This window comes from Coregonus clupeaformis, chromosome 7 (genome assembly GCF_020615455.1).
Source record: "Coregonus clupeaformis isolate EN_2021a chromosome 7, ASM2061545v1, whole genome shotgun sequence".
Lineage (NCBI taxonomy): Eukaryota > Metazoa > Chordata > Actinopteri > Salmoniformes > Salmonidae > Coregonus > Coregonus clupeaformis.
In genome coordinates this window covers 5538983-5560900 of record NC_059198.1, presented here as the reverse complement: position 1 = coordinate 5560900, position 21918 = coordinate 5538983, and the positions used below count along the sequence as shown (strand labels likewise).

General features: G+C 46.1%; 1 protein-coding gene across 1 annotated transcript; it reads left to right on the top strand.

Moving 5' to 3' along the window:
* The first annotated feature begins 1211 nt into the window (after positions 1-1211).
* LOC121570358 (probable G-protein coupled receptor 139) lies at positions 1212-21692 on the top strand. The gene is made up of 2 exons (XM_041881815.2): positions 1212-1734; positions 20573-21692. Exons 1-2 carry the CDS (start codon positions 1584-1586, stop codon positions 21550-21552), a joined length of 1131 nt encoding a protein of 376 aa, XP_041737749.2. The 5' UTR covers positions 1212-1583; the 3' UTR covers positions 21553-21692.
* The last annotated feature ends 226 nt before the right edge of the window (positions 21693-21918 follow it).

Sequence of the window (21918 nt, the reverse complement as noted above, 5' to 3'; positions counted from 1 at the left end):
AGATTGTATTTCTATGGCATTAAGCAAAGGGATGAAGTAGAGCAATATATATGTGTTATGAACAAACAAATACCTTTCACCCATAGGACCCTAGTACAAAGACGTTATTCAATGTAGAGACAGAGGATTTATTGCAGTAGATTAAGCATAGAAATATAATGAATAGACTATATTTCTATGGGACTAAGTAAGGCTGTAGAGGCACATAGGGATTAACAGGAACAGATGCCGAGGGGTGAACACTTTGTATGTGTCACACTGACACTGATTCACTGACTCACTGATTCACAGATTCACTCACTAGCACACTTCAACTATAACACTCAGATCACCTCACAGCTTACACTGTACGGCAATCAGGATACAACATGTTCAAATCTAGTTAACCGTGCGCACAGGTGTTCCCACACACCCACACATGTACACAACACATGTACACACGCATGACCATTGAACTTGTTGACACACAAGCAATCACACATAATCACACAGATGGACGCACACACACACAACACACACACACACACTACTCCCACCTGTCATCTCATCTTCCCCCCAATTTGATATTTTCTTTGTGTAGACTATAGTCTGTTCTCACAAGGGAAACATAACCACTCCTCCCTCCTCCTTCCTCCGCTCCCCCACTCTCACTGCCTTCCTGTCTTCTCCTCACATCCAAATCATCTATGCTCGTTCTTTCTCCCTCTCCCCTCACAACCTCCTTCCCGTCTGCGTTTTCCCTCTTTCGACTCCCTCACTTCTCCTTACTCACTCCTCTAGTGTGCCCTTGCTCTCTCTCTACCCCATCCCTCCCCCACTCTCTCTCTCTCTCTCTCTCTCTCTCTCGCTCTCTCTCTCTCTCTCTCTCTCTCTCTCTCTCTCTCTCTCTCTCTCTCTCTCTCTCTCTCTCTCTCTCTCTCTCTCTCTCTCTCTCTCTCTCTCTCTCTCTCTATCACTCTCTCTCTCTACCCCTTCCCTCTCTAAATCTCTCTTTTTCTCTCTCTCCACCCTTCTCTCTGTCTCTATCTTTCTCTCAGTTCATTCTCATTCTCTCTCAGTCACACATGCATGCAGCATCTCCCCTCTCCACTTACTTTCACTCTCAACTCTCCTCCTCCTCTCTCCCTCTGTCACAAACACATATCACCTCTCTCATCTTCCTGTCTGTGTCGTCTGTGTCTCAACCTCTGTCTCTCTCACACACACTTACAGCCTCTTCTCCCCTCTCTTTCTCTCTCTCTCTTCTTCTCTCTCTCACTCAGACACGCACAAACGCTTGCTCAACACCCGCTCTAACACACACCACACACTCATGCCGACTGGCACCCAAGGACAGAGCACCCACTCTCTCCCTCCCTCTCTAGCTCTCTCTCTCCCTCTCCCTCTCTCCCTCCCTCTCTCTATCTCTCTCCCTCTTTCTCCCTCTCTCTGTCTCAGTCCTGCTGTCAGGCTGCTGAGTCTGGGTCTGTGAGAGTGTGTGTGTGTGTTTCTGGGCTTTCCTGACGCCGAGCCGAGCTGAGCTCACACACTCCCAGCTCACTCCTGAGCATCTGAGGACGAGGACCAGGAGGAAGAGGAGGGCCATGGAGCACAGCCACATCTTCACCCTCTTGCCCCCCCCCAATAGCAGTGCCTGGAGCCCGGGGCAGCAGCCGGCCGACACTCCCCAGGGTTGCCCTCTCGGACCACTGCCCGTCATCTACTACAGTGCCCTGCTCTGCCTCGGCCTGCCCGGTAAGAGGGAGAGGGGGGAGAGGATGGATTAGAGAGAGAGCGTGTGTGTGTGTGTGGGACTGTGTGTGCGTTGTGTGTGTGTGTGTGTGTGTGTGTTTTTTGTGAATATCTGTGTTTGTTTGTGTTTGTATGACAGAGTGTGTGTTTGTTATACTCTAAGTGAGCGTGTGTGTGTTTGGTATACTCTAACTGAGTGAGTGTATGTGTTTGAAGTCTGTGTTTTGTGCTCAGCTGCTCTAGAGTCATTAATTGATATCTCACATTGACCTTGTCCTATCTGTGTGCTCGAGTGTGTGTGTGTGCATGTGCATGTGCCTGTGCCAGTGTGTTATAGTTGAATCTTCCGGCTTCTATTCACCCAGTGAATTACAATGACGAAGATATTGATGCATCCCAGTCATGTCTGATCCAAAGACTTATCGCAGTTCAGACCTGGCCAGATAGCTTGACTGTAATATGTATTTGGAGTAAAAAAACATTGCTGCCTAGAGAACTACTTGTCTGTGTTATAGCTTTGGGTAGACACACTTAAACGAACACACTGGACCAATAGTCTGTACTGAGACTGCTGTGGGTTTCAGGTACATAGCCTACAAGCTATGTTGTTGGGTTACTTACAGTACATCACCATCTCTGTAAAGACTTATTGGTGAGTTTAGACCCATTCCCAAGACAGATAGGACTATTTTACATGTCTGCTTCCCTACTGTGTGGTCTATGGATGGACACTTACCCAGTCTGGGCAACATGGTCTCATTAGAATGTGTCAAAATAGTGACATTTAACCACTGTTTACAGTGCATTCGGAAAGTATTCAGATCCCTTGACTTTTTCCACATTTTGTTACGTTATATCCTTATTTTAAAATTGATTAAATTGTTTTTTCCCCCCTCATCAATACTCACAATACCCCATAATGAAAAAGCAAAAACAGTTTTTTAGAAATTGTTGCAAATATCACATTTACATAAGTATTCAGACCCTTTACTCAGTACTTTGTTGAAGCACCTTTGGCAGCGAATACAGCCTCAAGCACACCTGTATTTGGGGAGTTTCTCCCATTCTTCTCTGCAGATCCTCTCAAGCTCTGTCAGAGTGTCGCTGCACAGCTATTTTCAGGTCTCTCCAGAGATGTTTGATCGGGTTCAAGTCCGGGCTCTGGCTGGACCACTCAAGGACATTCAGAGACTTGTCCCAAAGCCACTCCTGCGTTGTCTTGGCTGTGTGCTCAGGGTCGTTGTCCTGTTGGAAGGTGAACCTTCGCCCCAGTCTGAGGTCCTGAGCGTACTGGAGCAGGTTTTCATCAAGGATCTCTATGTACTTTGCTCCGTTCATCTTTCCCTCGATCCTGACTAGTCTCCCAGTCCCTGCTGCTGAAAAACATCCCCACAGCATGATGCTGCCACCACCATGCTTCACCGTAGGGATGGTGCCAGGTTTCCTCCAGACGTGACACTTGGCATTCAGGCCAAAGAGTTCAAACTTGGTTTCATCAGATCAGAGAATCTTGTTTCTCATGGTCTGAGAGTCCTTTAGGTGCCTTTTGGCAAACTCCAAGTGCGCTGTCATGTGCCTTTTACTGAGGACTGGCCTCCTTCTGGCCACTTTTCATAAAGGCCTGATTGGTGGAGTGCTGCAGAGATGGTTGTCCTTCTGGAAGGTTCTGCCATCTCCACAGAGGAACTCTAGAGCTCTGTCAGAGTGACCAAGGCCCTTTCCCCCAGATTGCTCAGTTTGGCCGGGCGACCAGCTCTAGGAAGAGTCTTGGTGGTTCCAAACTTCTTCCATTTAAGAATGATGGAGGCCACTGTGTTCTTGGGGACCTTCAATGCTGCAGACATTTTTGGTACCCTTCCCCAGATCTGTGCCTCGACACAATCCTGTCTCTGAGCTCTACGGACAATTCCTTCGACCTCATGGCTTGGTTTTTGCTCTGACATGCACTGTCAACTGTGGGACCTTATATAGACAGGTATGTGCCTTTCCAAATCATGTCCAATCAATTTAATTTACCACAGGTGGACTCCCAACAAGTTTTAGAACAGGATGGAAACAGGATGCACCTGAGCTCAATGTTGATTCTCATAGCAAAGGGTCTGAATACTTATGTAAATAAGGTATTTCTGTTTTTTATTTTTAATACATTTGCAACATTTCTAAAACCCAGTTTTTGCTTGATCATTATGGGGTATTGTGTGTAGATTGATGAGGAACATTTTTAATTTAATCCATTTTAGAATAAGGCTGTAACGTAACAAAATGTGGAAAAAGTAAAGGGGGCTGAATACTTTCCGAATGCACTGTATATGTCACATAGTACCTCTGGTCTGGTTCTATGTGTTGTGGCGGCTAGAGAGCGAGAGGGAGAGAGAGGCTAGGGGTCAGGACAAATGCTGATGTCCAATCTATGATTAAAGTCTATGTTCTGCCCTTGAGGCTATAGCAGATATATTCACTATGCTTTAGCTCCAGACCAGAACTTCACGTCAATTTGTTTCAAGAGGGAAAAAATATGTTAACCCTCAATTCTAATGCTATTACCCTACGTTCTTTAATGTATTATTTTCCAGTTTTATTTTCAACCCTCTATTTTACATTGTATGTTTTAAATGCATCCACTAAAAGAGGTTATTGCACTCAGTGTTAGTTTTAAGTAGAGTGTGGAGTGAATTGACTGGCCCTCATTCTGAACAGTAATACTGTTATATCTGTGTTTGATAAGAGTTTCATAAGGGATGTCCTACTTTCTATTACAATGGATCAGGAGTAAGAGATTTCAAGATGTACACTCTGTTCTCAATAAGGGAATCTGCAATTCAAAGTAATAGTAGTGCTTTGTATGCCAAACTACCAGAGAATAATACCATCAAAATGTTTCCTGCGCGTCGCCTGCTCTCTTGAAGAAAGAAAACCCCTTTTACCTCCTCAGGCTAAATGTTTCTGTTGGAAGGTAAATCTATGCTATAGTAGCTGACCACAATAAATTATGTTTGCAGCTCTGCATGCTGAATCCTTAAGGTTGGACTGAGTTTGAATCTGCTGATTTTTAATGGTTGATTTCCACTACAGTAGTTTTGCTGACATATTGTTCCACCTGACCTGGACTGATAGCTTGACTGTAATGTTAATTTGGAGTGATAGTATTGCTGCCTAGATACCTATTTGTCTGTGATATAGCTTGGGGTTAGTCACACTCCCACTGGACGCAGACTTCAATTCAACGTCTATTCCACGTTGGTTCAACGTCATTTAGTTGAAATGACATGGAAACTGTTGATTCAACCAGTGTGTGCCCAGTGGGATGTAATTAACACACTGTGCCATTAGTCTGTTCTGAGACTGCTGTGGACTTTGGGTACGTATATAAATCATCTTGTCTTTAGGTTACTTACAGTGACCTCGATGTAGATGAAAGAAAGACATAAAGAGAGAGAGAGAGAGTGACAGAACAACAAGAGAGAGGGATGGTTCGATTTGAAGATGGAGGTAGAGAGAGTGGATGATGAGAGGTTGTGAGAAAGAGAATTTCTGGGACAAAGAGAAGACATGTTGAGAAAAGGATGTGCAAGAGACTTGAGGATGAAGTGTGAAACTGAGAATGAGAGCGATATCGAAGAAGAAGTGTAAATAGAGAGAAAGATCAGGAGAGAAAGAGAGGTGAGAAGGGAGAGAGGTAGATCAGGAGAGAGAGGTGAAGAGGCAGAAAAGGAGAGAGAGAAAGAGAAAGAGATATGAAGGAGAGAGGTGAAGAGGGAGGGAAAGAGAGAGAAAGGGCTGAAGAGGGAGAGAGAGAACGACAGAGCGAGAGAGGTGTACATAAAGAGCTAAAAGAGAGAAGTGAGGCTCAGTTGGTAGAGCATGGTGCTCACAATGCCAGGGTTGTGGGTTCAATTCCCACGTGGGACCTGTACATAAAAAAGAGCGTCTGCTAAATGACAAAAATGTCAATGTAAAAAAAATTGATAGAGAAATCAGAAGAGAAAGAGAAAGGTGAAGAGAGAGAACGAGGGAGCGAGATTAATAACAGCGGAGTCGGTGAAGTGGCACCCTGAGACCTGTGTGAGGAAGCCAGACGCGGAGCTATGACGAATTGCCACCTTTTTAATTAATCGCTCACCCGCTCTTAACGGGTGCTCTCTCTCTGCCTCACGAGGCTGATGTACTATGGGAACAAAACCAGCGTGTTCAGGCTGTCGTGTTCAGGCAACAGCAAACATCACAGCACCCTACAGTACCTCAACACTGGGCCGGGGATGTGTTATAGTCTGTGTCTATGCTTATGTGTGAGGCTGACTAACAGGAAATTCACTTTGCTGTTGTTGTATTGAAGTATGGTTTGTAGCCTAGGCAAAGCAAAGAAGCACAAGCATAATTTTTGGTATTGGTTGTGTTACAGCATAGGTAGGTGTCATCAAAATGATTGAGGACTTTTATATGGTGGTTGTGGAAATGAAATAATGTCTTCTTATACCGTAGATAGTTTGACCGTCTCTTCTGCATGCTATTGAGAGGACATCATTTTTTAGGGATTCTTGCATATGGTTGGTGTTACCTAGCCTGGCTAGACCACACAAAAGCACAATGTTCAGTCCTGGTGTAGCCAGGCTAGGTCATACCATGAGGAATATCTGAAACAGTGTTCAGTCATGGAGTAGCCAGGCTAGGTCATACCATGAGGAATATCTGAAACAGTGTTCAGTCATGGAGTAGCCAGGCTAGGTCATACCATGAGGAATATCTGAAATAGTGCTACACTAGGTCATACAGCTATACACTCTTAGAAGAAAGGGTTCCAAAAGGGTTCTTCAGCTGTCCCCATAGGAGAACTCATTTTGGTTACAGGTACAACCCTTTTTGGTTCCAGCTACAACCCTTTTTGGTTACATGTAGAACCCTCTGTAGAAAAGGTTCTACATGGAACCCAAAAGGGTTCTACCTGCAACCAAAAAGTGTTCCAAAAAGTGTTCTCATATGGGGACAGCGGGTGAACCCTTTAAGGTTCTAGATAGCACTTTTTTTTTAAGAATGTATGCATGCACCATTGCACCTGTGCTACTGCTGTTGCTCCCCCGATGCCGATAACTCTCTGTACCTTTTTATTCTCAACCAATTTACCAACGTCTCACCAGGGAGCAGCTCCTGTACTTACTGTTAACAGTCCTGATGCATGTGTGTAGTCACTAGATAGGTTGCCTACAGTCTTGGTGTATGCATACTGTGTGTAGTCACTAGATAGGTTGCCTACAGTCTTGGTGTATGCATACTGTGTGTAGTCACTAGATAGGTTGCCTACAGTCTTGGTGTATGCATACTGTATGTAGTCACTAGGGAGTTTGGTGCACGTGCTGGGAGCAATGTTAAGACCTCTCTTCAAGGCTCTCGAAGCTTCTCTCCTCTCAGACTCTGTGTGTAATTCAGAGTGAAGGTCAGGAGGATAAAGCACTAATGACCTCTCTAACTGGGGACTCCAGTGGGCCGGTGTCAGCCCAGTGTCAGCCCGGTGTTTGTAGGGGTTACAGAAGAGTGGGATAGAGGAGTGGAGGGTGAAGACAGGAGGTGGAGAGGAGAGGAGGGGATGATTGTAAAAGGGATAGTGAGGGGTTTATAGGTTTAGTGGTGGTGACAGGTGGTTTAGATGTGGAGTAGAAAGGGAGGGATGGAAAGAGGAAAGGAGGGAAAGAAGGAGAGAAGGGAAGGGTTGTTAAAGAGATGTTAGTCTGATGTCAGGGGAGGATGGAAGGAGACAGGAGGATAGGATGGAGGAGAGAGAGATGAGGATATGATGGAGGGAGAGAGAGGAGGATAGGATGGAGGGAGAGAGGAGGATAGGATGGAGGGAGAGAGAGGAGGATAGGATGGAGGGAGAGAGGAGGATAGGATGGAGGGAGAGAGAGGAGGAGAGGATGGAGGGAGAGAGGAGGATAGGATGGAGGGAGAGATAGGAGGATAGGATGGAGGAGAGAGAGAGGAGGATAGGATGGAGGGAGAGAGAGATGAGGATAGGATGGAGGGATAGAGAGGAGGATAGGATGGAGGGAGAGAGGAGGATAGGATGGAGGAGAGAGAGAGGAGTATAGGATGGAGGGAGAGAGAGGAGGATAGGATGGAGGGAGAGAGAGAGGAGGATAGGATGGAGGGAGAGAGAGGAGGATAGGAGGGAGAGAGGAGGATAGGATGGAGGGAGAGAGAGAGAGAGGAGGATAGGATGGAGGGAGAGAGAGGAGGATAGGATGGAGGGAGAGAGAGGAGGATATGATGGAGGGAGAGAGATGAGGATAGGATGGAGGAAAAGAGAGGAGGAGAGGATGGAGGGAGAGAGGAGGATAGGATGGAGGGAGAGATAGGAGGATAGGATGGAGGAGAGAGAGAGGAGGATAGGATGGAGGGAGAGAGAGATGAGGATAGGATGGAGGGATAGAGAGGAGGATAGGATGGAGGGAGAGAGGAGGATAGGATGGAGGAGAGAGAGAGGAGTATAGGATGGAGGGAGAGAGAGGAGGATAGGATGGAGGGAGGGAGAGAGAGAGGAGGATAGGATGGAGGGAGAGAGAGGAGGATAGGAGGGAGAGAGGAGGATAGGATGGAGGGAGAGAGAGAGGAGGATAGGATGGAGGGAGAGAGAGGAGGATAGGATGGAGGGAGAGAGAGAGGAGGATATGATGGAGGGAGAGAGATGAGGATAGGATGGAGGGAGAGAGAGATGAGGATAGGATGGAGGGAGAGAGGAGGATAGGATGGAGGGATAGAGAGGAGGATAGGATGGAGGGAGAGAGGAGGATAGGATGGAGGGAGAGAGCAGGATAGGTAGGATAGGATGGAGGGAAGCGACGGTCATACCGGAGGCTGAGTGAAGGGAAGGGGAAGTGACAGTAGGGAGGGAGAAGATTCTCTTGTGTACTGCTGAAATGGAGGGAAGGACGGAAGGAGGAGGGAAGGAGGATGTAGGGACAGGAGTTGACAGAGGAAAGGGACAGCAGTTGACAGAGGAAAGGGACAGGAGTTGATAGAGGGAAGGGACAGCAGTTGACAGAGGAAAGGGACAGGAGTTGACAGAGGGAAGGGACAGCAGTTGACAGAGGGAAGGGACAGGAGTTGACAGAGGGAAGGGACAGGCGATGACAGAGGGAAGGGACAGGCGTTGACAGAGGGAAGGGACAGGCGTTGACAGAGAGAAGGGACAGCAGTTGACAGAGGGAAGGGACAGGAGTTGACAGATGGAAGGGACAGGCGTTGACAGAGGGAAGGGACAGGCGTTGACAGAGGGAAGGGACAGGCGTTGACAGAGGGAAGGGACAGGCGTTGACAGAGGGAAGGGACAGGCGTTGACAGAGGGAAGGGACAGGCGTTGACAGAGGGAAGGGACAGGCGTTGACAGAGGGAAGGGACAGGCGTTGACAGAGGGAAGGGACAGGCGTTGACAGAGGGAAGGGACAGGAGTTGACAGAGGGAAGGGACAGTGGCTTTGGGGAAAGTCTCAGGAAGGGAGGGAAAGAGGAGGATGCGCTCATCCTCCTAAAGTGAGGCATCGTCTGGGGAAATGATGGCGGGAGGAAGATGAGGAGGAAAAGACGAGTGTTATATCCACCAGGCAGCGGCCTGTCAGGGAGGAGATGAGCCAGAGAGGACAGGGAAGGAGAGAGGAGGGAGGGGGGAGAGAGGGAAGAGAGAGGGAAGAGAGAGGAGGGAGGGGGGAGAGAGGGAAGAGAGAGGGAGGGCGAGAGATGGGAAAATAAAGGGTGTTTTAAAAGCTGTTGACACAGTGACAGTTCTGACTGGTGTTGAAAGTGGATCCGTTACCCACATAAAAACCAACTTGGCAGTGTTAAGTTGTGAGAAAACACTGGGAAAGGTGTACAGTATCCTTATGGCTCGCTCAATACAGAACAGCACTGTTTAAAGGAGGACTTAGAACCAATCATTAGGTAATTATGGTAAAGTTGTCAGGAACTTACATGAATCTCCCAATCTGCCGGCCATACCCCTCCTCTCATCCTACTCCTCCCCTTATTATACTCTCTTTACATCCTCCCTCTTCCTCCCTCTTCTTGTTGTTTACTTCCTGGTCTCTCCCTCATCCTCCCTCTCTGGTTCTGTCATCTCCTATCCAACTTCTTGGTCTCTCCCCTGTCCACTCCCTCTCCCTCTCCCTCTCTCTCTCTCTCTATCCCTCTTTCTTTTTCTCTCTTTCTCCCCCCCTTTCTCCCTCTCTCCCTCTCTCTCTCTCTCTCTCTCTCTCTCTCTCTCTCTCTCTCTCTCTCTCTCTCTCTCTCTCTCTCTCTTTGTCTCTCAATTCAATTCAATTCAATTCAATTCAATAGACTTTATTGACATGGCAAGTAAAATTACTTACATTGTCAAAGTATAGATATAACAAAAATGGTGGGACCAACAGCAATAATAGTAATAGTAGTAGTGGAAATGGGATTACCATTAACAGCAACTACAACAACAATATTAATGAGAATAACAATACATTAAAGCAATAGTAGTCGACCAATCTCAACATGACTGAGAAGACACATTACATGGTATGAAAGCCAAAACAAAACAGGAAATATTATTGACATTACATTACACTTTTCACTGGCTGTTCCTCGGGTTGTGGCAGGAGGACACATATTTGGCTGCCAAAATTGCACATTTTGGCTTTTCACCCAATAAATATTGGATTTGTTATTCCTCTTTTATAGTTTCAAATTCTTTGTACTGAATGATAATTTTGGGAAAGAAAGATTCTCTTAGGTCTGAGTATTTGTCACAGTTTAATAGGAAATGCAGCTCTGTCTCTACCTCTCCCCAGGGGCAGAGTAAGCACAGCCTGTCCTCTCTGGGCAGCCAGGTTTGCCTGTGACGACCGGTCTCTATAGCCAGACTGTGCTCACTGAGTCTGTACCTAGTCATTGTTTTCCTCAGTTTTCTATCAGTCACAGTGGTCAGATAGTCTGCCACCATGTACTGTCTGTTTAGAGCCAAATAGCATTGACGTTTACTTTGATTTTCTGTGGTGTCTTTCCAATAGGTGATGTATTTTTATTTTTGCTTTGTGATGATTTGGTTGGGCCAGATTTTCTGAGTGCTGTCTTGAGGCTCTATGAGGTTGGTTTTGGTTAGTGAACTGAGCCTCAGAACCAGCTGGCTGAGGGGACTCTTCTCTTGTTTCATCTCTTGACATAGTAGAGCTGTGTGATGGAATGTTTTGGGGTCAGTTGTTTTTAGATGGTTGTAAAATTTGATGGCTCTTTTTTCTATTCGAATAAGGAGGGGGTATTGGCCCAATTCTGCTCTATTTGGAGTTTTTCTTTGCACTTGCAATACAGTCTTGCAAAACTCTGCATGCAGTATTTCGATTGGATGTTTGTCCCATTTGGTAAATTCAATATTAGAGAGCGGACCCCATACTTCGCTGCCATATAGAGCAATTGGTTCTATAACTGATTGGAAATCTTTGAGCCAGATTCTAATTGGAATTTTGGACGTGTCATTTTTGGTGTGTTCTAATAGAACTGTGTCCAAATAGAATTTATATTTGTCATCCTGATTTCCGGACCTTTTTTGGAATATCATTATATTTGTTTTTTTTGGTCCTCTGTAGCTCAATTGGTAGAGCATGGCGCTTGTAATGCCAGGGTAGTGGGTTCGATCCCCGGGACCATCCATACGTAAAAATGTATGCACACATGACTGACTGTAAGTCGCTTTCGATAAAAGTGTCTGCTATATGGCATATTATTATTAGATTATTATTTTAGATTAATTAAGAGCCCAGGTCTGACTGAACATGTGCAGATGATCTAGATGCTGCTGTAACCCCTCCTTAGTGGGAGACAGTAGTACCAGGTCATCTGCGTACAGCAGACACTTGATTCTAGTGTTGTGTAGGGTGAGAACAGGTGCTGCCGATTCTTCTAATGTTTTTGCCAATTCATTAATGTAGATGTTAAATAGTGTTGGACTTGGGCAGCCCTATTTCACTCCACGTCCCTGAGAGAAGAAGTCTGTTTGCTTGTTGCCGATTTTAATCGCACATTTGTTTTCCCTCCAATACCACTTTTTATTAGTTTGTAAAAAAGACCTTCGTGCCAAATTGAATCAAATGCTTTCTTGAAGTCTACAAAACACGAGTAGATTTTGCCTTTGTTTTGGTTTACTTGTTTATCAATTAGAGTGTGGAGGGTGTAAATGTGGTCTGTTGCACAATCATTTTTTACAAATCCAATCTGGCTTCTGCTTAGGACGTTGTGTTCATCAAGGAAATTATGTAGTCTGCTGTTTATGATACTGCAGAGAATTTTCCCCAAGTTGCTGTTGACGCAAATTCCTCTGTAATTATTTGGGTCAAATTTGTCTCCATTTTTATAAATTGGTGTGATCAATCCTCTCTTTCTCTCTCTTTCTCCCCTCATCTCCAGGTTGCTATATAGCTTCTATAGACAGTGAGAGCAGAGCAGGAGTTGAACAACAAGGTTTGGTTCAATAGACTGTGTGATCTGAGGAATCGAAAGGTCTCATCAGGCAGTAGCACAACACTGCAGTGTCATCAATAACATTACCTACAAACCTGGCCTGACCTCTATTTCTCGCTCTATCTATATATTCTCTCTTATTTACTTTCTCTCTGTTTCTCTATCTCTACAATTATCCTTAGCTTCTTTCTACTATTCTCTCTCTTTTCTCACTCTCTCTGCCTCTATTCCCACCCTCCCTCTCTTTTTCTCTCTGACTATCCTAGTCCTCTCTCTCTCTTTCTCTCTAACTATCCTAGCCCCTCTCTCTCTCTCTCTCTCTCTCTCTCTCTCTCTCTCTCTCTCTCTCTCTCTCTCTCTCTCTCTCTTTCTAGTTTACACTCTCTATTTTTCATTCAGCATCTCTAACTGTCTTCACCCTCTCTCTCCTACTCTAAAATGTTTATATTCTCCCCCTCCATATCTCCCTTTACGAATGTATTGATCTATGAAAGCACACAACAGTGTATGGTTAAGTGTTAGTTCACATGAGATAAGATAAATAAATAAATAAACTCTGTCTTTGTAGAGAGGGTACAAAGAATATTCTTAGAAAAAGGGTTGTATCTGGAACCAAAAAATGTTTATTCTATAGGGACAGCCGAAGAACCGCAGAACCCTTTATGGTTCTAGGTAGCCCCTTTCTTTCTAAGTGTATAGCCAAGATTGGATCGTAGATGTACAACTTAAATAGTGTGAATGGATTGGTAGCTCGGTCTAATCAGACTCTTTGAGAAGACAAAAGGGCAAATGTTTGTCATAAGGTACAAAGTGAGTGTGACCTTTGAAACTGCCTTTTGATATTTCAACCAGGCCTCCCTTTTCCTCCCCCTCCCATACCTTCTCCATCACTACCTCTCTTTTTCATTCACGCCTTCTCTCTCTCCATTTAACTCTCTCCGCCTCTCCTCTCCCCTTCGCTCTCAATCAACCTCTCACCAAACCTTTCCCTACCTGATCTTAGACTCCTTCAACTTTCTCTCGTACTTTCTTTCTAACCTTCTCTCTATTTTGCCCCTCCCCCTGTCTCTATCGTTCTCTATTTATCACTATCTACTTCCTATTTCTCTCTCTCCCTCTCTTATTTCTCCCTCTCTCCTCCTCTATTTCTCTCTCTCTCTCTCTCTCTCTCTCTCTCTCTCTCTCTCTCTCTCTCTCTCTCTCTCTCTCTCTCTCTCTCTCTCTCTCTCTCTCTCTCTCTCTCTCTCTCCCTCTCCTTCTCTCTCTCCCTCTCCTTCTCACTCTCTCTCTCCTTCTCTCTCTCTCTCTCTCAATCTTTCTCTCTCTCTCACTCTCTCTCTCACAACACGTCCACGAGACTGATTAAGCTGACTCCCTCAGATATGCAGCCTGAGTCCAACTTCAATTTCCTCATCCCCCGAAAAACATAATTGCATGTCTTTTCTCTCATTTAATTTCTCTTCTTTTCATCGTTCCGTTTTTCTGTATAGTAATACCAGGCCCGGGGTGTAGATTGTGGCATCTGTCTGACGGAAGACTCTGCATGAAATAGGGTGCTATTTGGGACACAGTCATAGTGTCGCAGCACCTAATGTGTTTACCTCTTCTTTCTATGGGGTTAAACTGTGCCTCTCCTCTCTTCTCCTCCACCGGAGCAAGGGGGCTTGTTTCTACACCTCCTTTTTTAGGGGGGATGACTCAGCGTCATTACACACCTCGGGGAGCACGATGTGTCTCAGTGTGTGTGTGTGCATGTCAGTGTGTGCATCAATGTATGTGTGTGTATTAGAGCGTGTGTGTCGTCCCCCCCCACAACAATGTCATTGGCCTCGACCCCTGTTATATTGGAGAAGTAGCAGAGTAAAGAGACGCACAAAAACACATGGCAACAGACCCCATTCTCTCTTCTCTCTCTCTCTCTCTCTCTCTCTCTCTCTCTCTCTCTCTCCCTCCCCACAGGTCATTCTGCCCTCCTCCTCTCCAGCCTATTCCTCCTAGCGTCATGGTTACACATCAGGGGAGATGGGAGAGAGGGGGGCAGAGGGGGGAGAGAGAGAGAGGCAATTGTACTTTAGATTTTTTGCCAATGTTATACCAATAAAGCTATTTAAATATTAATTTGAGAGAGAGAGAGAGAGAGAGAGAGAGAGCACCACAGAAAGAGACACAGTGGGAGAGAGAGAAAGAAAGCACAGGGGAATCATTTTGTGGTTGTTGTCTGTTTTATTTTCAGTCCGTCATCCTCCAGTCCTCCCCTGGTAGAGATGGGTCCCTCCTGGACCATCCGAGCTTCATGTCGAGTAGAACCAGCCTGCCTGCCTAACCCTGTTGCCCAGAACCAGCTCCACAGACACAGCTACATCCCAAATGGCACCCTATTCCCTACATAGGGAACTTATTTTGATCAGAAGTAGTGCACTATACAGGGAATAGGGTGCCATTTGGGACGCACACACAGACAGAGACAGAGAGCAGCAGTCAATTGAAATGAATGGACCGTCCAGTGGAGGCTTGCTGTGGCTAAATGGAAATGTCAAGCGCACATCGGATTCCCTTTGTCCGTCCCTTCAAGGCTCTGTCTCACTAGGGAGTGCAGAGCTTTTCACTGAATAATACCACGACCACTGAAAAACTGAATACAGAAAAACATCCCATTTCAATTCCACATATGGTCATCCCTCTTTAGAGGTGGATGGAGAAAGAGAAAGAGGGCTGGATAGAGAGAGAGAGGAAGAGAAGGAGATAGATGGAGAGGTTAGAGGATTATTATGTGAGGAATCCATTGTGTGGGATTTGCTGCGCTCTTCTAATGTCTCTCCCCAGGTGGCTCAAGGCTTAGCGACACACTTTGATACACATAAACACAAAGGAGCAGAGAGAGAAACCACCTGCTTATGCTCTCAGGTACACCTGCACAGACAGAGAGAGACAGACATTTTATACAGTACATTTACATTTTAGTCATTTAGCAGACGCTCTTATCCAGAGCGACTTACAGTTAGCGAGTGCATACATTTTCATACTGCCCCCCCGTGGGAAACGAACCCACAACCCTGCCATTGCAAGCGCCATGCTCTACCAACTGAGCTACAGTACACACACATACACAGAGTGATAGGATGAGATAGTAGAGCGAGAGACACTCACAAAGTTAACTTTTCACTCTGTAAGTGGAAAGGGACGAACAACAATCAATAGCACAATCAAGTGAAGTTCAATAACAAACCAATTGAGCTGCTAGCTGAGTGTCCGGGAGACTCAGTGGTGAGTGACCAGCAGCACACAGGATGGGATCGTCTACTGGATTATCCCGTTACACTGAGAGAGGAGAGAAAACCTGAAATGCTGCAAAGCAAACTGTTTGTGTGTGTGTCAAATAAAATAAAATTGTATTGGTCACATACACGTGTTTAGCAGATGTTATTACGGGTGAAGCGAAATGCTTGTGCTTCTAGCTCCGACAGTGCAGTAATATCTAACAAGTAATATCTAACAATTTCACAACATATACCCAATACACACAAATCTAAGTAAGGAATTAATTAAGAATATATACATAAATGGATGAGCGATGTCAGAGCGGTATGGATTAAGATACAGTAGAATAGTATAGAATACAGTATATACATATGAGATGAGTAATCCAAGATATGTAAACATTATTAAAGTGGCTAGTGTTCCATTTCTTAAAGTGGCCAGTGATTTCTAGTCTATGTCTATAGGCAGCAGCCTCTAATGTGCTAGTGATGGCTGTTTAACAGTCTGATGGCCTTGAGATAGAAGCTGTTTTTCAGTCTCTCTGTCCCAGCTTTGTTCCACCATTACCTGTCCCCGGTAATGCGTTGGGCAGACCGCACCACCCTCTGGAGAGCCTTGCGGTTGCGGGCGGTGCAGTTGCCGTACCAGGCGATGATACAGCCCGACAGGATGCTCTCAATTGTGAGGGTTGTAGGTGCCAAGCCGAATTTATTTAGCCTCCTGAGGTTGAAGAGGCTCTGTTGTGCCTTCTTCACCACACTTTCTGTGTGGGTGGTCCATTTCAGTTTGTCAGTGATGTGTACGCCAAGAAGCTTTCTACCTTCTCCACTGCGGTTGCGTCAATGTGGATAGGGGGGTGCACCCTCTGCTGTTTTCTGAAGTGCATGATCATCTCCTTTGTTTTGTTGACGTTGAGTGAGAGGTTATTTTCCTGGCACCACACTCCCAGAGCCCTCACTTCTTCCCTGTAGGCTGTCTCGTCATAGTTGGTAATCAAGCCTACTATTGTTGTGTGTGTGTGTGTGTGCGCGTAAGTGTGCCCGTGAGCCTGGGCATCTCCGCCTGCGTCTGACAAGGACATCTTTAGTCATTATCTGGAGCCTGCTTTGTCATAAGTAATCAGCTGATAGCAGAGAGGTGTGAAGTGTGATGGACCAGACTCTGAGCTGCCATCTTTAATCCAATCCCACATCTATTACCAGACAGACTGGGAGAAAGAAAGAGGGGGAGAGAGAGAGAAGGAGAGAGTGAGAGGGAGAGAGAGAGGTGGGGGGGGGGAGGAGAAAGAAAGAAAGATAGGCAGAGGGAGAGGAAAAGAAAGAGAGACAGAGAGAGAGGAGGCGATGGTGGCACCACAGACCCCTTTCATCTAGCTAGATGCCCTGTGACAGGTGCTAAGTGCATTGATGTCTCTGTGACATAACAATGCAAATCATTGTCAGAAATGTCATAGACAGACACACAGCAGCGTTATCTACAGCAAGAGAACAAAGAGGGATGAATGTCTTCTGGTTGCCTTCAACACACGTCATAGGAATCAGCCATTTTGGCTCTAAAGGGAAACGTGATTTAATCAACAGATTTCGCTTGGTTACAAAAGCACAGATCTTGACAGTTGTGCTTGCACATGTTTTCTTTACGCCTAAGGCTACTTCCCAAATCTCCACTTTTCTCCTAAAAGTGTACACTTTTATACTCACCATCATGAGGTACAATGCACTTTCCCCCACACCCACACATGCACACAACACATGTACTTACACATGTATACATGCATGACCATTGAACTTGTTGACACACAAGCAATCACACACATGGACACACACATACACACAGTTGGTTTTGCCTGGGTAACAGCAGGCTAAATCACATAGACCCCTTTGTGTACACGTTTCTCCTACTACTGGCAGAGTGGTACTGTGATTGTCACCACCACGTCCCCCTTCTGGAAGAGGGGAGGGAGGGATGGATGGATGGAGGGAGAGAGGGAGAGAGGTAGAGAGGGAGGGGGCCGAAGTTATAGAAAACTGTCATTATCCCCCACATCTTGCTCATGAGCAATTCACCATGGCCCAGCACGACCCTTAAGAGGGAGACTGGGCGGAAATGATAGAAAACTGTGGTTGTCCCTCTATGTCCCCTGAATCATTCCCCATGCTCCAGCAAGGCCAGGAGGGAGGGATGGAAGGAGAGAGGAAAGAAGGAATGTGAGAGAGGGAGGTAGAGAGAGGAGAAAGAGGCAAATGGGGAGGGAAGGAGGAGTGAAAAGGGAGATAAAAGATGGAGGAAGAAGCAAGAGGGGGAGGAAAAGGCAGCGAAAGAGAGAGAGAGAGAGAGAGAGAGAGAGAGAGAGAGAGAGAGAGAGAGAGAGAGAGAGAGAGAGAGAGAGAGAGAGAGAGAGAGAGAGAGAGAGAGAGAGAGAGAGAGGGTGGTGTCCTTGGACTGTTTATCTGGGCCAGCCGGAGCCTCAACGACTCAGCAAGGCCATGACGGTGCGCTGTCATTGTTCCCTGGTTTTGTTGTGGCGCTGTATATTATTATTTAATCGAGCTAACTAATGGACCCGAGGCAGAGGCAAGTGCCACCGTGCAACTCAGCAGGTAGAGGGGAGGAGGGAAGGATGGGCGAAGAGATGGATGGAGGGAGGGAAGGGGGGAGGAGAGGACAGAGACAGAGAGAGAGAGAGAGCGAGAGAGAGAGAGAGAGAGAGAGAGAGAGAGAGAGAGAGAGGGAGACAGGATAGGAGAGGTGGAGGGAAATATTGTTACAGGAAATATTCTACTGAGCAAATTATTAGTCTTTAGAAAGGGGTTAGGGTCAGTGTTGTAGTACCCGAGTCCGGTCTCGAGACCACATATTGAGTGTCTTGGTCTTGTCTTGGTGTCTGATACATTTGTACTCGGTTTTGACTCGGTCTCGGAGAGTGAGGACTCATCATTTCTTCCAGAGACCAGCCGAGACCAGCAGAGTAAAAAACTCATAATTATCAGCTTCCATTCAGTCATAAAACCTCTTCGCCAGGCCAAATATATACAGTATTTTCTTGAAACATGAATATCTTAACAGCCTTTATATCCATTATAGACATGTTTGCGCAGTGGCGAACCTATAGGCCTTCAGTGTGTGACAGGTTTGTGATTCTGAAAGGACAGCAACTGTAATACCAGCGCACTCATGTAGGAGATTGCACTTTTTTGTAAAACACAAAGGGCCAGTGGTGTAGTGGAGGGTATATGCAGGTATAAGCCGTATACACACTTTTTTTTCAGTGGGCATTGCGTATACTCACTTCTAAATCCCTACTGATACGATTGATCAATTATGTAGTACAATAGAGAAATCATGCACAAAGTAGCCTACACAATTGCAAAGCATGTGAAATATATTCACATGCGTGCTGCACACATAGCCTAGTTTCAGTGGAATATCATCTGCAGGCAACAAGAGTGTGCAGCTCTCGACTGGTTTTGGCACGGAGCAGCTCACAGAAGAATAACATCAGTAGCCGGTAGGGTAGGAAAGACGTTTGAATTTATGATATCTACCAGTAAATGCGAACTAAGGCAACAATGGGTATGCAAAACAGATATTGAAAAAGTGTTGGTTAGTAGGCTATTTGTGATGCACAATTTTCATAATGTGCTGTTTGCATCAGGGGTGTAGACATGGATCCGCCTGGGTGGACAGAGGCCCACCCACTGGGGAGCTAAGCCCTGACAGGTCCACACAATCAGATTGATGTGGTTTAAACATTGTTGTGGACTTAGACCATCACATTTTCGTATTTTTTCTATATAAAAAAAGTGTGATTTTGAGAGTGACAATTTGAAAAATCTATAGAAAAACTCATTTAAAAAAAGATTAGAGTATACCCACTTCTCCAGGCACCACTACACCCCTGCATAGGGCCGATGGAAAGACAGCAGTCACACACAGCATGATGTTAAAGGATAAGCAGTCCATAAACCTGTCACACACATGATGTTAAAGGATAAGCAGTCCATAAACTCAGACATAATAAGCCAGTAGGTCCCAATCATAAGAACACAAAAACACAACCATTAAGCAATTCCCAATCAAAATGTACAACTATTACTTCCAATTGCAAAAAACATTTCATGTTTAGCACACAAAGTAACCGGTGACCTAAAATTTAAAGTGGAACTGACAGCGTTTTAACTACTTTGCGGATATGAAACAGTAATAATTGTAATAGTAATAATTTGTAGACTGGCTCTATTTCCCTCAGCATGCATTTTTTCACTATTCTGAATGTCTAAATAATCCATATGTTGTTCTGAAAAATGAACACACAAATACTGGACATTTTGAACTCTTATTATGGTGGTGATTTCTCAAAATTACAATCATAGCCTTGAATTGGACTCAATTCTGGTCTCAGTCTTGACTCGGTCGTGGACCCCTTATTTTCCTCCCGGTCTCATTCTTGACTCGGTCTCACCCCCCCCTCTGGTCTCGGTCTTGACTCTGACTCAGTTTGCTCCAGTCTTGGTCTTGAATCGATCTCGCTTTAAATGGTCTCGAACACAACACTTGTTAGGGTTATGTAAAGGGTTGTTATTTGGTTCTCTTTATGCCAGTAGAAGGAAGTGAAAATTAAACTTTGTGTAGACAGGTGCAAAAAGTGTGTGTGTGTGTGTGTGTGTGTGTGTGTGTGTATGTGTGTGTATGTATGTGTGTGTGTATGTGCATGTACACGTGTGGGTGTGTTCTATGTAGGTAGAGTGTGTGTTGTTTCTGATTGGCTGAATGAGTGTTGCTCCTTGTCAATGGCCTCCCCAGTAAAACTAACTCTCTTCCTCTCTCTTTCGTTTTCCTTTATCATAACCTGTTTTCACGCCACTTTCAATCTCAACCTCTCATCATTCTTTCTTCTCCACTTTCATGCTTTTCCTCTTATGTAATTTCCCCATCACTTTCCTCTCCTTTCTCTCTCTGTCTCCATTCATCTCCCCATATATCTGACCCTTGGTTCATACTCACCCCCCTCACATCCGTTCCTTCATCACCTCACCCCTCCCACTTCCTCCCCCTCCCTCCCTCATCTCCCCAACCTATTTTCTTGTGTCACCCTCATAACCTTCCCCCTCATCCAGCCAACATACTCACAGTCATCATCCTCTCCCAGCTGGTGTTACGGCGTCAGAAGTCCTCCTATAACTACCTCCTGGCGCTCGCCGCCGCTGACATCCTGGTCCTCCTGCTCATCGTCTTCGTCGACTTCATATTGGAGGACTTCATTTTGGGCGCGCCCCTCCCTCCCTCCCTCAACAAGGCGGTCCAGGTCCTGGAGTTCTCCTCTATCCACACCTCGATCTGGATCACGGTCCCCTTGACCGTTGACCGTTACATTGCAGTCTGTCACCCGTTGAAGTATCATAGCGTTTCCTACCCAGCCCGCACACGGCGGGTCATCATGGGCGTCTATACGGGGTGTTTGGTGTCTGCGGCGCCTTACTACTGGTGGCCTGAGCTGTGGCATGGTTTACCTGGAGGTGGTACAGGAAGTGGAGGAGGGGGGAGTAGTAGTAGTGCTGCGCAGCATGTGCTAGTCTGGGTGCACTGCGCGACCGTTTATCTCCTCCCCTGCTCCGTCTTCTTCTCCCTCAATGCCATGATCGTCAGGAAGCTCCAGCGCCGTCGCAGCTGCTTCCGCCTCCGCGGCTACTCCACGGGCAAGACCACCGCCATCCTGCTCGCCATCACCTCCGTGTTCGCCGTCCTCTGGGCACCACGCACCGTCATGATCCTCTACCACCTGTACACGGCACCGCCGGCATCCCCAGGTCCTGCCCGCCTCCTGCACCTCCTAACCGATGTGGCGAATATGCTAGCTCTCCTCAACACCGGGGTCAACTTCTTTCTCTACTGTTTCATCAGCAAGCGTTTCCGGACCATGGCGGCCACGGTTCTCCGGACGCTGTTCCGATGCCGGAAGCAGCCACCGCCATTCTACGCTGGACACAACTTCTCTATCACCAGTAGCCCCTGGATCTCCCCAGCCAACTCCCACTGCATCAAGATGCTGGTCTACCAGTACGATAAGAACGGCAAGCCCATCTGCATCTCCTCGTGAGGGGGGAAGGGTGGAGGGTTTCCCTTACGACGACCGACCTTGATGACGACCCGGTTCTGGGACTCTTTGAGCTTTTCAAATGTCAACAGACATTTAGAGTGGAGGGCTGGAGAGGTGGAGGAGAGGAAAGGAGAGTTAGAGGAGAGGTGACGAGAGGTGGAGGAGAGGTGGAGGAGAGGAGAGGAGAGGTGGAGGAGAGAAGAGTTAGAGGAGTGTCTGAGAAGAGGAGACAGAAAGGTATGTGGTTGGTTTATGGATACGCAACAATCTATCTATCTAAAGTGAGAGAATGAATGTTCGAGAACAAGAAGAAGAAGAAAAGTCGAGAAATCAAGTAGGAATGTTGCTGAGCTCCAACAGCAGAAC